This window comes from Anguilla anguilla, chromosome 7, assembly GCF_013347855.1.
Source record: "Anguilla anguilla isolate fAngAng1 chromosome 7, fAngAng1.pri, whole genome shotgun sequence".
NCBI lineage: Eukaryota > Metazoa > Chordata > Actinopteri > Anguilliformes > Anguillidae > Anguilla > Anguilla anguilla.
In genome coordinates, this window is record NC_049207.1 from 18,130,244 (window position 1) to 18,145,773 (window position 15,530).

Sequence of the window (15,530 nt, forward strand, 5' to 3'; positions counted from 1 at the left end):
ATGCAATATTTTTAACATTCCCTTGTGAAATAACTTTAATGCTTTTTTAATTTAATAAATATGTATTAACCTTTTTTTTTCATAAGACAACAACAACAACAATAATAATAATAATACCAACAACTAAAAGGACAGGGGGTTGCCATGGGTCAAAGTAAGGTCACTGTGTAAATGATGCGTAATTGATGTGAATTGGTGTGTTTTTTCTACTTGTTGTAACAAGTTTGACTCGACTCGAAAAGCCTTAAACATGGTCCTTATGTCTCAAACATGTCACAGAAACTTTTTAGAAGCTGTAACCTTATTATATATTGTATTCTCACTGACATTTAAGTGGCTTTTACAACAACAACAAAAAAACCTCCGCTGGGTGCATTTTGAAGGCTGACTACGGTAACAATGTTAGAAAAGAAATAACACTAATGATAACAATGGCCATAATTATGTACACTTCAGAGGCAAGGCATGTCACATTACGACGGACTAAGAGATCTGAATCTTTTCTGCCTGGAGCCGGGACGTCTTAGCTGAGGGTGTGGCGGTTGAGTGCTTTCACAGGGGCCATTCAGCTCGGCTCTCCGGCGCAGGCATGAGAAACAGGCTTCTGTTTGTACAGGTTCTGAGCTGAACTAAATCTGAACTAATACTGAAAAGTCCAGAGTGTTCTCCTTTCGGGAGATGTAGATTATGGTTGGTGAAAGAAGAGTTTTTTTTTTTTTCAAAAAGGAGCAACAAAAGAAAAAAAAAAGTACAGTAACTGCAGAAGATTCCATTCGTAAATGTAACAAAAGAGATTACAAGACTTAGGGGCTTGTGGAAGAATTATATGCTTTTATTTGCTTACAATGACATCCCATAGAGCAGTCAGTGCCATCTCTGATTGGGGGGGGCTCTACAGTCTCTAAAAAGGCTTTATGGTGCTCCCCTTGTTCTCACAGGGGGGGCTGTCTGCCAGACAGCTGGGGGAGAAGGCAGCTGCAGCTACAGCACCAGTGAGTCATGTTCCTGGAGAAGATATGCAGTGTATCTGTGTTGCGCCTCATGTAAAAATACTATTCCTATCCTAACCGTTTCAGTATAAATCCAGTTCATGGGGTCAAGGGGGTGAGGGGTCACGTTATCACTCATGATTTTAATAGCGGTGCCAGCTATTTCCCAGGCCTGTGACTGGACTCTAATGATCCAGCGTCAGCAGCAAATGTAATATGTTTGACAGCGCTAAGAGACGGAGCCACGGATTTGCATAGCAGCACGGATTCGCATAGCAGCAGGCCAACGTCTCATTTCCCCTTCTAATGACAACTGATATGGAGCCCTGGGGTGTGTTTTGGGATAAACCATAGAATGTTAGCCCTGAATTTGGACCAGGGAGTCTGTTCTGTGAAATGATCTCACACGGGAGCAGTGGGCCAGTGTGCAGAGATTCTGGTCTTGGAGGATGTTCTCCTTTTTCTCCCACCCCCTAGCCTCTCTGTGGCACAGTGAGACAGGCAGTTGCACCCCCACCAGAAAACATAGCTCTCCTGTTGCTGGGCACGATGAGGGTAAATACAGATTTACCTGGCAGAACAACAAGTCTCAGGTGTCTCAATGCTCTTCACATCTGTCAAAACGTCTAATACCTCCCCCCCTCCCCCCAAAGAAAAATTAGGGACACTTTGATATGGGGCACCATAGCAATTTACACATTGCTCTCTTATGGCATGACACACCCCTGATCAAGTCTGCTTTGCACAAGGTGCCCTTTGAGAAGATTTCCATCTGTGTGAGAATGACTCTGCTACCTGACATATGACCTGTGTGAGATTCTCACCCAGCGAAAACTGACACGTCCTTGTCTGTTGCTTAATCATACAGATTGTAGAACCACAATGTCATTTCAATCGGGGTGGTTCTTGCCAGGTTCCTTGGGGTTGTCTTCTGAGAGCACACCTACTCTCTGGCCTGGAGAGGATAGTCAGAGAATCTGGAGAGCCCCGCAGGCTTTGACCTACACGGCAAATGAGCCTTAGACAAGGGTGGGGCAGGAGAGAGAGAGAGGTGGGGAGGGAGGGAGAGAGAGAGAGAGAGAAAGAGAGAGCAAGAGAGAGAGAGGGAGTGAGAGAGAGAGAGAGAGAGGGAGAGAGAGAGTGAGAGAGAGAGAGATGTTTCTTTGGTCGGAGTGGGTGGTAAAAGACGAATAGTTCAAAATAATTACTGCTTTTGTATCTTGTTATGATTGTCCATTACCAATAATATACACCAACATATAACTGTTTTTATGATATACTCCTTTATGTATTTCTATGGATATGTATGAAGGAGAGGCAGAGAGAGAGAGAGAGAGCATTCTTTTCTTTCTATCACTCTGCATTGCATTGCAGTAGCTTGTTGTTGCTTTGTGCTCTGTAAATGTACATGTGTGTGCATGTGTGGTTAATACTGCATGACTACCCACCCCAAGATAGCACCGCTGCATTGCCCCATTTCCCAGGCAGGACCAGCTAACCGGAGGATAACTGGACACACTCATTTAGAAAACAGCCTTTCATTCTGCTGCATGATTATCTGCTAAAGTGCTGACAAAGACTCACCAAAGAGCTTCTCAGTAGCTAGAAATACCTCAGAAAGGAAAGCACAGGAAAACACATTAAGGGACATTATTTCCAGTCAAATACTGTGAAACTGGCCTCGTATCTTTTGCATCGTCGCTGACAATATAATTGGGCTTTCTGTCGCCACCTGCTGGTGAAAGGACAGATAGCAGTGAAGCTGTCCTACAGCAGGGCAGTGCCCTGCATGATGTGTGCTGGCTCTGGGCAATGACAAATGGCTTGCTTTCCTTTCTGTTCAACAAGGGGGGCTTCATTATATGGAAATGCAGATAAATATCTCCTCCCTCTGAATGCTCAAATTCTCACTATTCTTCTTGCAATGAGTGAAAAAGATGAGGGAAAGATGATATATCTATCTACTGTGGCCTTGCACAGTGATATATATATATATATATATACACTGATACAGATTGTTTTCTTCCTTTCTTTCAAGTACTGCATTTTACCCACTGCTAGCAGATCATGTTGACATGAGATGCAAATGCTTTCGTGGAAAGCATCTTTTTCAATGCAAATTTCCTGTACCATCTCCCATACCGTGTGAGTTTCCTGCCATTGTTTTTTTTACCAAGTGGTCTGCAGAGCTAGTTCCACACAGTCCCAGATATATACACACTATATGACCAAAAGCATCTGGACACCCCTTGGCCTGGGGCTGTTTTTCATGGTTTGGGATTGGTCCCTCAGCTCCAGTGAAGGCAAATCTTAATACTGCAGCATACAATCACATTCTAAATGATTCTGCTCTTTCCCTTAACTGATTCAGCATGACAATGCACACAGAGAGGTCCATATAGAAATGTTTTGTCGAGAACGATGTGGAACAACTTGAAAGGCCTACCCAGAGCCCTGACCTCAACCCCATCCAACCCTTTTGGGATCAGATGGAAAGCCAACTGCAAGCCAGGTCTAATCGCCCAATAAGAGCTCACTAATGCTCTTCCAGCTGAATAGAAGCAAATCCCTGCAGCAATTCTCCAACATCTAGTATGAAGCCTTCCCAGAACAGTGGATGTTGTTAAAGCAGCAAAGGGTAGACCAACTCCATACTAATGCCCATAATTTTGGATGAGATGTTGAATGTCAGGCATCCACATACTTTTGGCCATGTAGTGTATACTGTATATATTATATATATGTATTAAAATTTTGTGTGATGGCCATTTTCATCTTTGTTTCAGCCGAACCATTAGAGCTCATTTTGACTCAGTTGGACTTGCCAAATTTATTTCAAGGCATGCAACACATGCAAAGCGTGAAAGATGTAGGCAACAATCTTAGGCAGAAACATGAGAGCGAAGCGGGATTCCTACGGTCTTTCATTAGAGGCACATCTGTACTCTCAGCAGGGACAGCGCTGAAAGGCCACAGCAGAGACACTGGCGTGGAAGTGCTAGTGTGAACTGACACATGTGAGAGGGGTCAGGTCAGGGCTAGGCAGGGGCGGGGACCAGAGTGGAGAAGGGTAAATCATTTGGCTTCTACACTTTGCCGTAATGTTTGAAAATGCCCTTTGTCTGTGTCAAATTAAGTTGAAATTTAGGAAAGCATTTATCTTCGGTGTTTGTGTCAGTGAGTATGTATGTCTACATGCTTGTGAGTGTGTTCTTGCTAACACTTGTGTATGTTTGTGTCTGTGTGTCTACATGTGCATGTGTGTGCTTGTATATTTGTGTGTGTTGTGTGTGTGTGAGAGTGTATGCATGTGTGTGTGTTAAATGTCCTCTGTGTGTGTTTTAAATTTTTCTGACAGTCCTCATCCTATTGCTCAATTCATCCCCTCAGGCATTGTGACGTCACCAGGGCTGGGCCATCCTTTCCTGGCTCTAACCAGGAAACTCAGCCAGCTGGAGCTCTGTGTCACAGTAAGGGGAGGATATCGATGTGTGTGACCAAAGCTGTGACTGTAATTCACAGTATGGTTCTTACCCCAGCTTGGCTCTTCTGAGTTTGCTATTCATTTACCCCTGATTACAATTTAATCGTGTCAGTTGCATGCAGAAATGATATATCCGTTTAAGATTATATATCTTTGAAGTGTATGGGTTCTGACCTGCAATGAAAGTGTATCCAGGCCAAAGAATTGTCAATAGATTTTTTTTCAGTGGTGCAACAAGATGCTTGCACTAAAGCGAAATCATGCAGTATATTGGATAGGGGACAAAAGCAAACTAAGAACAGCCGTTTCAAGAAAATGTCTTTATTTGATCATTTCTTTGATCAGCCGAGGCCTACTATGGGAAACTTACAGAGGCATGATAAACTGAAATGAATGTTGTCATGGCTCAGTACAAACAGCAGGTAGTTTTACAAGGCTGACGTAATGTTCAGTACTTTTAAAAAACTTGGAAGACGCCGACAGGAGAATGGCTCGGAAAGATTGCAGGAATACACAAAGCTACGGAATGAAGTGCAGATAACGCAAACTATGAGTCAACAAATTCAGCTGCGGCACATTATGAGTCTGCTCTCAAGCCAGGGATTCCACAGTGCTTGAATGGTCCATGACAGGTAATGGCCAGTTATAGGGCATTTACTTTCAGAAGTCCTGCTGTGTGCTTCCGGGCTTTAGTGGGTACGCGGTGAAACTCCTCGTTTAAAGCTGCAAGGGATTAGTCTTCCCGTTGATGAGTGGGCACAGAATGTTTCCACAATTTTGAGTTTTGGTGCCGCACTCACTTAGCAACGTGAGTTACTGCTTTACTGTTGTCTGGAATAATCTCCTGTCACAAGCTTGGAGTTTGACTAAGGTTTTCTTCTCAGGGGACAAAATATTAAGCATGTTATAATTAAGTATTGGAGGGGTGAATAGTTGAAATTCCACAACATTTCATAAATAATTATTTGTTATTCTTTTTACTGTGGATCTGAACATAAGAGGCAAGCTTGTTCTGGGCACATCTCTATCTCTGTCTGATCTGTTTAGACTTTGAACTAATTGTGATATGGTTTGTGTTCATAGACTAACAAAATTTAAATTTAAAAGCAATATGCTTTGTTTTGTGTTAGGTTAGATGTGAATTTCCTGTTGGGAAGGGTTTGTTTATTTGTATCTTAGCTCAATTGACATATCAATATAGATTAGGATCATTTTCATAGTTGTATCTTTGACCTGTGACTACATTCTTCCACCATGCAACTTCCTTTTTCCTCAGTGTGATCAAGGAAGCAATATAACATAATCAACACAATCAACAACATAATTTTTAACATAGCTTAATGCTTGGGCTGCAGAGGCTATGATTTTATATATATATATATATATATATATATATATATATATATATATATATATATATATATATATATATATAAAACATAGGTGTTTTTATCCTTGAAAAGCAAACCTGTGTTACTCACCATACAGAAAAGTGGACAATTAGAGGAGCACTCTCTTTTTTGCTCTCATCTCTCTCTCTCTCTGAGACACAAGAAATCTCATGGCACATTAACCACCCCATGAATGGAAAAGTACATTTTGGCAGCAATATCTGACCTTTCTGCATGACCAAAAAAATTCAATTTTCTCTACAGCTTTGTTTTATCTGTGAAAATGATGCCTATAACATTTATTAGATTGCCGTTCAACCCAGCCTTTGCTAAACATTATAAATGGTTGTCTGAGGAAGCTATTGTCACCAAAAGTACAGCAGATGATCTATGTCCATCTTACAGTAACATGGAACCACCTTAATCAATATTAGCTTTAGTCAGTTCATCTGAATGGCAGTACTGTCATTTGGAAACTTAGTTGTATTATTACTCAGAACAGAATCATTTCTGTGGAAGGAAGCACAGGAAGTAGCAGACAGTTAAAAGCCATAGTCTGACATGCTGGTTCTCTCAGTGCTGAATGTGGTAACAATTGCCAAAGCAACTCAAACACTGAGAACTCTGCCATGTTCACTGCCTGGCTGGCCACTTTCACTTCCTGCTGAACGCGTGAACAGGAAGTATGTGGTGAGACAATGTTTTGGCACTGCATGCACAGTTCTGAATTTTCATTTGGGCCTCATCAATTTCCTGAATTTGAGAGAGAAATAAACGCACTTGAGTGCATTGTTGCGTTCAAGATACCTTTTGTCCCTACTATGTCAGTTTTCCCAACAAATCTTGCTTCAATCATCCTCTAGTAAAGATATGTGCAAAACCACTTTGCAGACTGCAAGAGTTATGAATGCTTTACATAAAATTTTTTGTAACATCCGCCTTTAATGGTACAGGAAATGCCTCTCTCTCTGTCTCTCTTTCTCACTCTCTCAGAGAGTTTGTTTTGAGTCCTCATGTCACAGAAGGACACGATTCTGTCAGGTTACACTGACACTCATAAAAACGACAAAAATGGACGCCTGAATTCAGTACCTCTGTGAGCACTTTAGTATTCTAGCATACATCCATTTGGTCAGATAAGGAGCATCAATCCATTTGCCTAGTTCAGCAAAGTAAGCTGCAGGCATGCTCTGAGAGAGGGTCCCACAAGGATACAGTGCACTCACATAGTCTGAGACTGAAGACACCGCATTGATCTTTCAGTTAGCCTTCTTTTCTTCAATATGAAGTGTGCGAATGCTAAAGAGATACTTTGGATTCCAGAGTCTCAGAGTTGCTTGGTACATACCCTGTTATTGTAATGAAATGTTCTCTTGTTCTTGTGAACTGATCCACCTTAATAGAGGCCATTAAATTCAAAATACTACTGTAGGTAATGTATGTATGTATGTATGTATGTACTATGCATGCATGTATGTTTATTTGTATGCATGTGAGCAGGACCTATTTCATTTTAAGACATGTAAAATGTATTGTAATATACTCAACCAAACATATCTACAAATCTGAAAAATAGGTGTGTAAGCTAGGCTTTTCTCCTGATACATCAGAAATATAATTTTGAAACATTGGTTTTAAGTTTATATGTTTAACTAACTGCTTGCATTGCCAGATTGTCTTCATTTGCTGTTGAAGTCTTTTGAAAGCTAAAAAAGTAGGCCTGTCTTCCTCTGTTTTGGGTCTCTTGTTTGCTGAAGAAAGTTGTAGGCAGCAGAAGCAGACCTCAAGGGATTGCTGCACTGGTGCTGTGCAAATAGCTATTATAAATTAGCTTTGATTGATGTAAAAATAAAATAAAAAACATTTTCTGCACTTAAGAGTTGTCAAGTACCCTTATGACTGTGCATTTATGAGACAGATAATTAAAAGGTCTGGCACCCTACTCCTGAGCCTGTCAATTTGTGATTCCAAAGGGAACGTGAAACAGTACAGATACCCAAAGAAAATAAAAAAATAAAAAAATAGTTGAACTGGACAGAAAATTGTAAACTACAAAGGAGTTAGTGTATTTTGTGGAACACAGTATTATCTTTTTTCAGACACCATAATGTAAATTCACAAGTTAGCTGATGTTGTTATTATCTACAACATGTCTTAACTGCAGATTTCATAGTAAAAGTTAATTACTATGTCACAGAAAAATATTTTACCTAAAAATGTGGAATAAAAGGGAAAATTCTGCTCCATTCTGCAAATACTGAAGGCCAGGGGGACCTGTGCATTTGAAGTGAACCTCAAAATATAATTACATGCTCATTTGATCTTAAATCAATGCAGTTATATTTAAAACAGCCATTTGGAACATTGCACGTAACTTTTGTAGCTTAGCCTAATTTCCGGTGCTTGCTTCCGAGCAGCAGCTTGGGTCAAGAAAAATTATTAAAGATTCATGCTATTTACATGCACGGGGCTATATTGTCACTGTATTAGAGTGGTATTAGAGCACTGTAGGCCATCGGTTTTTCTATGCTCTTTCTGCCGATTTAAAAAAAAATTATAATGTGAACAACAGGCCCATTATCAGTAAATGAAATACTAAACTCGTAACTATCAATTTTGATTGAAGAAATAATTCAACACAATATTGTATTCAGAACTGGATAACACACTAATCCCACGCATTGCATTTCAGCACTGCATTTGATAACATAAAAATGTTGGAAGCAAATTAGCCCAGGTGAGAAAGCAAAACTAGTGTTTTCAATGTAACGTAGTCTATAACACAAACATCTTATGAACAACTAAAATCATAAGGCCGGTGTCTTTTGTTCAAGAATGCTCAACACGTTCAAACGATTAAATTAAATTATGAACTTCTAAACCTGAAGAGTACATTGACCAATCAGAGACTAGTGCGTCGAACGTTCGTTTAAAATACTGTTGTCTCAAAGCCGGTGTCCGTTAAAGAGTTTTACGGTGTCGCGCGGGTTTTGATTATGAAACTTGGGAAATGTAGTATATTTCCATCGACCAAACCAGGAAGCTTTGTCCTCACGAATGAACGCTGGTGAGCTCATTCTGCTATTGCGCAGGCGCTGAAAGAGTTTCATCCTATCTGAAGCTGCGGGAGGGGGAGGCTCTGTCGGTTTAAGAGGTAAAGTCGCCATTTAGCTGATAGGACCGACGAGCCTTAGCAAGCATATGTAGATGGAGTTTAATCCAAAATAAAGAAATTAATCACAGCATTATGTTATGTTTTGAGGGAAGGCTTTAGGCTTGTTTTGCTTTTCGTGTAACTAGTTGTTTGAAAGATACTAGGAAGCTAGCTTGCTTTATGTTTGCGAACTAAATAGCGCAAACTAACGTTATCAGTGGTGGATGCAGGCAGCTGGCTAGTTAGCAAGCTATTGTGTGATACGTTGCTAAGTTTTTTTTTTTTTGAATGGCTCTTTATTAATATCTTGGTGGTGTTTTCTCCTTTGCGTCTGTTTATTTCCCCAGCCTCAGTGAGAAACCGGCACGACATCGCATTAGCTAGCTAGCCAGTGGTGTGTTCAGTAATAGATAGGCAGCTTGCCAGTGGTATCGGTGATGTGTTCGGAAGCCAGTTAGCTGGCTAGCTTATTCGTCAGCGAACTTAGCTTACTAATAAATCATTTAGCGATGCTATGGATACTGCAATTACGTGTAGCGTACTAGCTTAAGACGAAGACATTTGTAGAACACGTACAACCTGTTTTCTAAATCAATAATCGCTTTCATCACCACAGTAACGTTGGCTATTTGGTTTTTCTGACTAGCTAGTTAGGTCTTGACCGTGTGACAGTTTTGTACCGTCCGCAGTGAGGAGGGAGGCGGCTTCCCGGGCCTGTGTGTTTGATAAAGTCTGGCTTGCAGTAGCACTGTCAGTATTCAGTCGAGTCGGACACGCGTTCAGACGGCGCCACAACAAACGTTTCGGACTAGTGTGTCGATGGATAAAACAACGTGCCGGGCAAAAAATGACTTCGACTGATCGTTGTAGCTTTTAACCGCTTGCTGTAGCTACGTCTAAGGAGAAACTGCACACATGGAAACTCGGAACTGTCATTTTTGTCTGTTGTTAGGAAAACAAAGGACCTTCACGTTCTAATCTTGGTCTAGTCCGGACGAACTAAAAAAAGGGGTGAACCGCAGTGGATTTTGCTGTGCACTGTTCCTTGATGACCGTGAACTACAGTATAGTTTATGGCGAAAACTAAACGCAGAAGAAATTATCGAGGTCAACGCAACCGAAACATTAGTTGTAGCCGGACGGGACTAGACAACATCCCCCCATCTCTCTTCTGGCACTCCGGAGCCGAAGCTAACGAGAGTCAAAGGAGTAACATTGATTGGCTTGCTTGCTACACAGTTATTGTTTTACTGTAACGTAAACCATACTAAGTATTCAATCTTGAAGTGGCCTTTTCCAGCCGTGGTTTTAACTTACTAAAAATACACCCGTCAAACACTGTCGCTATGGAATGTATCGCATGCTAGCTAGCTACTTGCTAACGACGCGTGTGCTCGGATCTGCGGTCATCTCATTCTAGCTGATGTTAGTTCATCGTTTTGCACATTTTGGAAGACCAGTTGTGGCCATATATTGTGCATTTATTTTTGCTTGGAAATACCACTGCATTCCAGTTGCCTACAGACTAATCCGAAGTGAAGAAAAATGGCTGTGACGACAAGAAAGGTAATGCTGGCTAACTGAGTATGAAGAAAGCTGGATAGTTCAATGCTTAATACAAAGCCAATGAGTCACAAAAACTAGTTGGATAGTTAGTCAGAAAATTTTATTAACAGGGAAATGACCCGCTTCAGTTCAGTTGTCCAGCTCACTTGTTACTTTGGTAATACTTGCAGGTTGCTACCCCCTTACTACATTGGAAATTTAGCTAGCTTTCAGCTCTGCAGGCGACCAGGAGGAATGGGAGTCGATACTATTGTATTGCTTAAATAAGTGCTTATCGTCGTTATGGTGGTACTTTTTTAAATAGTTAGCTGAGGTACTCGACATGTTTTGCACTTTATCAGTATTTAACGGTGCGACTAATTAACTAGCTTGTTGGCTGGGTACTTATTTTCAAATGTTTTTCGGTAGCTGTTTAAATTATTTGTACTCTGTTTAGCTATCGTTGGCAAGATGTGCACAGTCGTCGGTTAATAACCAGCTGGCTAATCACCACAGGCATTAAAACGCTGCATTCTGAGCGTTTCAGATTTCATATGAAGTAGGCAACATTTGTTTTAGCGTCGGCTTGGACTGCTCCGCAACTGTCATCTTGCTTGCTGGGTTGATTTTAGTCTACACTGGTAAAGCACTGCGGGCACTAATCCGACTTAAATTTGGTATCTGAACTGCGGGCTAGGCCAGAGCTGTAGCCTCTGTGTCTGCTGATTTCTGCATGATTATGGCCCCAGCGGTAGCAGCAGGCTTCAAGAAACTTCCTTTCTAATGGAAGTGTAAAGTTAAACAATGTTGTAACTGGATTGACTATACGTTTTCTGTTAAATAGGTCTGTATACGGGTCTGACTTGTTGTCCTGGTGGTTGGACAGCACAAGGCACACAGCTGTAACGATGGGCGTATTTAGAACGTGTAAATGCATCTCAGTAGTTGAAAACATCATGCATTTTGAGTTCACCAGTGTTTTCGACGTATCTTTGAATATGGAAAGATCTTCTGATTTCTTTTTCCTTTATGGTGTCATTTGGAAATTAAATTTTGAAATTTGAAAATTGCATGCGCGCGGTGCTGAAATAGTACCAGCGTTTCTCTCAGAAGTGAAGTGCCTACAGCAGTCCGCGAGTGGGCTGGGCTCAGATGGCTTAGTAAAATACATTCGTTGACTTGCCTTTCGCTAATCTTTTTACTAATAATAGTAGAAATAGTAATGTTTTACTATTATTAGTAGTAGCAGCAGCAGCAGGTAGTAGTTAGGAGTATTTTCACATGATCTTTAAAGATGTTAGAGGATGGGGGAAATTAACCACTAACTCTTTGTTCCCCTCAGACAAACCATCTCCTGTAGGGCATGTTCATAAATATGTGGACATGATCTCAATGCACCAGAAATTCAATATGCATTTTAATTGAGACACTTTATTTGTGTCATAATTCCTGGCTTTATGGCAGAAGACCATTCAACCTATTTTATTATTTTCAAAAAGTGACAGGCATGCATATGAATTGTTGAAAATGCTGTGGCACTGTAACACAAACCTGGTCTCCAGGACATGAGTTGAACACTTGGGTTTATTTATTTATTTTTTTGATAAAGGTTATCAGGACGTTACGTTTTGAGTGCTTGCCTTTGCAGCGCTCATCTGGCTCTGCTTCTATTAACCAGCTACACACTCCTCCGTGCTTCTCTGAGCCTCAGACAGGGGTTGACAGGGGAAGTGTTTTCACTCCGTACGCGTATGCTGAAAGCCTGCTGGTACTGCAAAGTTTGAAGTGACTTCTGGAGCTTTCTGTGGGTTTCTGTGTCTTTGGTATGGATTGGTTTGAATGGCGGCGGTGGCGCTGGTCTTGGAGCTGGTGCAGTCCACCCTCCTGCAGCAGAGCCGTGTAATTTGATCACCATTGAGGCACTTGCGCAGATAAGCCACCCGCGTCCCCGTGAGGATTATTGTTGGTTGATGAATTTTTGATCCGGGCGCCTGATTGCTGCCAGAGAATCGCTTCCAGGTCATTGCAGCTCATCCCTCGACCCCCCCCCCCCGCCCCCTCTCCGGTGTCGCTGCCTGTCGGGCTGCTGAGGTGCACTGTGTAAGACGGGTGCAGAACAGCGCAATTAAACCCATTCTCTGTTTTTCTTTTCTTTTCAGTGATCCTGGACCTAGGTGCTGATTGTGCACCCCTGTCGCCCACATTGACGGACAGAAGACCAAGCTCCCCGCTCTTAACGGTTGTCTCTTTTGCTCAATGAATGTGCCGTGGTTACTGCAGGATGGATGGTGTGGATTTGACGGTCCTTGTGTGTCAGCATCAGCGCCTGCTATTCTGTGACTCTGTCTTGTTCTTTTCCATTTATAAAAGAACACCCCCTCTTCTGGGCCCGGACCCTGTGCGCTGTAAAAGCATTAACCATCAGTGACACACAGGTGGGGCTACCCCACAAACTCCTCAGAGTTCTTCAGAGAAATTTTTTTTCTCTTTTTTTTTTTTTTGTTTTTTTTTTGTTTTAATTTTATAGTTTTACTTTTGCGTCCCAGGAGTTTTTTTTTGAAGAGGAGTTCAGCTCAAGGAACAGCGAAATTGAAAAGAGGAAAATTCGGTTGGCTGTAGTAATTTGCCGCTCTCCTTGTGTCTGTCTTCGTTTCTGCTGCTGCTCACGTTAACCCAAACGAAAAAGAAAGAAAGATGTCTGAAAACCCCAACAAGGTCGTGACCTTCCTGGCCCCTCCTCCCCCTCCCCCGAAAAACGGTAACGGTTCCAGCTCCGACTCGCTGGTTGCAGAGAAGCTGGGCGACGTCCGGCGGCGCCGCCACACCATGGACCGGGACCTGAAGACGGCCGAGCACCGCTTCTTCCGCCGCAGCGTCATCTGCGACTCCAACGCCACCGCCCTGGACCTGCCCAGCAAGGCCTGCATCCTCACCACCCCGCCCGACTGCGAGCCCGCCGTGGCCGCCGCCGGGCTCGGCTCCGCCCCCTGCCTGGCCTCCGAGCCCGACGCCGCGGGCGCCCAGGCGGTGGCCGAAGAGCCGGGGGGGCGGCGCGAAGCCGGGGCGGACGGCGCGGCGGAGGAGGCGAGCCCGGCGGGGCGGGACGCGCTCGACGGGGCGGAGGAGCGGTCCTCCTCGGCCCCTCCCGGGACGGCGGAGGAGGCGAGCAGCGAGCCGGGGCGAGGGCCCGAGGGCGAGGACGCCGAGGCGGAGAAGCGCGAGGAAGAGGAGAAGGGGGCCGCCAAGGCCCGGGCGGAGGCCGAGCAGCGGGAAGCCGAGAAGAAGGTCATCGACGACATCGAGGAGGTGGAGACCAAGGCCGTGGGCACCTCGCCCGACGGCCGCTTCTTAAAGTTCGACATCGAGATCGGCCGCGGCTCCTTCAAGACCGTGTACAAGGGCCTGGACACCGAGACGACGGTGGAGGTGGCGTGGTGTGAGCTGCAGGTAAGACCCGGCATCGCCGTGAAGAAACCGCACGCCACCGTGTCCGTCCGTCCCGTGCCTGAACGACCCTTTTCAGTCTAAAGTCCAGTTGGCCGCGGTGAAAATTCCTATTCAGCGAGTAACAGCTACGAAGTCTCTGGGTCGCCGTATACTGGGTCATTGTCTGAAATAATGAGATTATGTGCTCTGCGATTTGTCCTGTTTCCTAGTTTTGTATTACGGATTTGGTAAAGCAGGAGGTCATTAATGGATTAGCCCCGGGAGCAAATTAAGTAAAACTAATCAGCAAATGTACATTTGCGTCAGAAGACGTTTCCTTGGGCACAGGACATTTACACAATATAAGTTTAATTCAGATTAATTTAAAATAAATAACAGCCCAAAATAAAGCTGTTGTAGTTGCATTAAGAGTTGACTGGGGTTTTTATTGCGTATTTTGTGATGCACCAAGAGGGAATGGACTTGTGTGGGTTGTGCTAGTGTGGCCAGAGGGCCCATCCCAGATGTTTGAGGAGTGGTGGGTAGATTTGTGTAATTGCAGATGTCCAGTACCAGCACGTACCGATTTGTTTGTTGTCGTTCCTTAACCGTTGGTCTCCTAGTTTCATGGAGTAAGAGTGTGGAAAGCTGACCAGTGGGTGTAAACTGGGACTGCTGTGTGTATCTTTTGGTCATTAGAAATGAGTTTGTAAGGAAGATTTTGAAAGGTCAGACCTCTTTTGGCTTTGTGGATTGGGTGGGAATGGATGAGAAGGCCTCCTGAGGGAAAAAAAGAAAGAAAAAAACATCAGATGTTTACTTACAAGTATAACTGCAGGGGTTGTCAGTGCAAATTGAACTCGTTTATCTCATTACTGATCAGACCACCGGAACAGAGTTGTCTTTTCCTCCCACCCTCCTCCCACCCTCCTCCCATCCCTTGCATCACAAGATTCTTCTGAAAGTCATAAGAGCTAAACTCATTGGCTTTTTTTTTTTTGGAGAGTTGTGTAATTTGTTTTTACTGCAGATCACACTTGAGAGAGTATTGCTGTTGCATGACCAGTAGGTTTCTCCTTTCCACAAGCCCCCCCCCCCCCCCCCCCCCCAATGTAGGCTCTCCTCAGGATTGGCCGAGTGGGTCTTAATGGCAGTACTTCTCGCGGGGCCTTTTGCCTTGTTTGAATAGGGACCTTCCCCCTTTGCAGTATTCCCTGCTGGTGCCCAGTCTCCAGGTGATTCTTCAGAGGATTGCTGGCTAGTTAGTGTTAGGCCTGACACCTTTGGAGTCTTTGCTTTGCCAACTAATATGGCAGGTGTTAAAAGATATCAGTTCAAATGGAAAATACTTTATTTTCCTTGTGAGAAACTTCTTGTGTGAGGGGGGCAGTGAAATTCAGCACATTCACACAGCGCAGACTGTTTCTGAAATTATTGGGGAATTTTAGGGGAAAGTTATAATGATTGTGTCCTGTATTTAGAAGAGTTGCCTTCTTGGTAAATGACGTATAATTTACTATGAAGGCAATTCTTCCAACGCA

The 15,530-nt window shown here is 43.3% G+C and overlaps 1 protein-coding gene across 1 annotated transcript in view; it reads left to right on the plus strand.

The window, feature by feature from the left end:
* The first annotated feature begins 9,024 nt into the window (after nucleotides 1–9,024).
* Nucleotides 9,025–15,530, plus strand: part of wnk1b (WNK lysine deficient protein kinase 1b) — a 97,270-nt gene continuing 90,764 nt past the window's right edge. Inside the window, exons 1-2 of the mRNA XM_035426220.1 lie at nucleotides 9,025–10,584; nucleotides 12,723–14,010. Coding sequence (XP_035282111.1) covers nucleotides 13,258–14,010 — 753 coding nt within the window. The 5' untranslated portion in view covers nucleotides 9,025–10,584; nucleotides 12,723–13,257. The remainder of the gene's footprint in view (nucleotides 10,585–12,722; nucleotides 14,011–15,530) is intronic.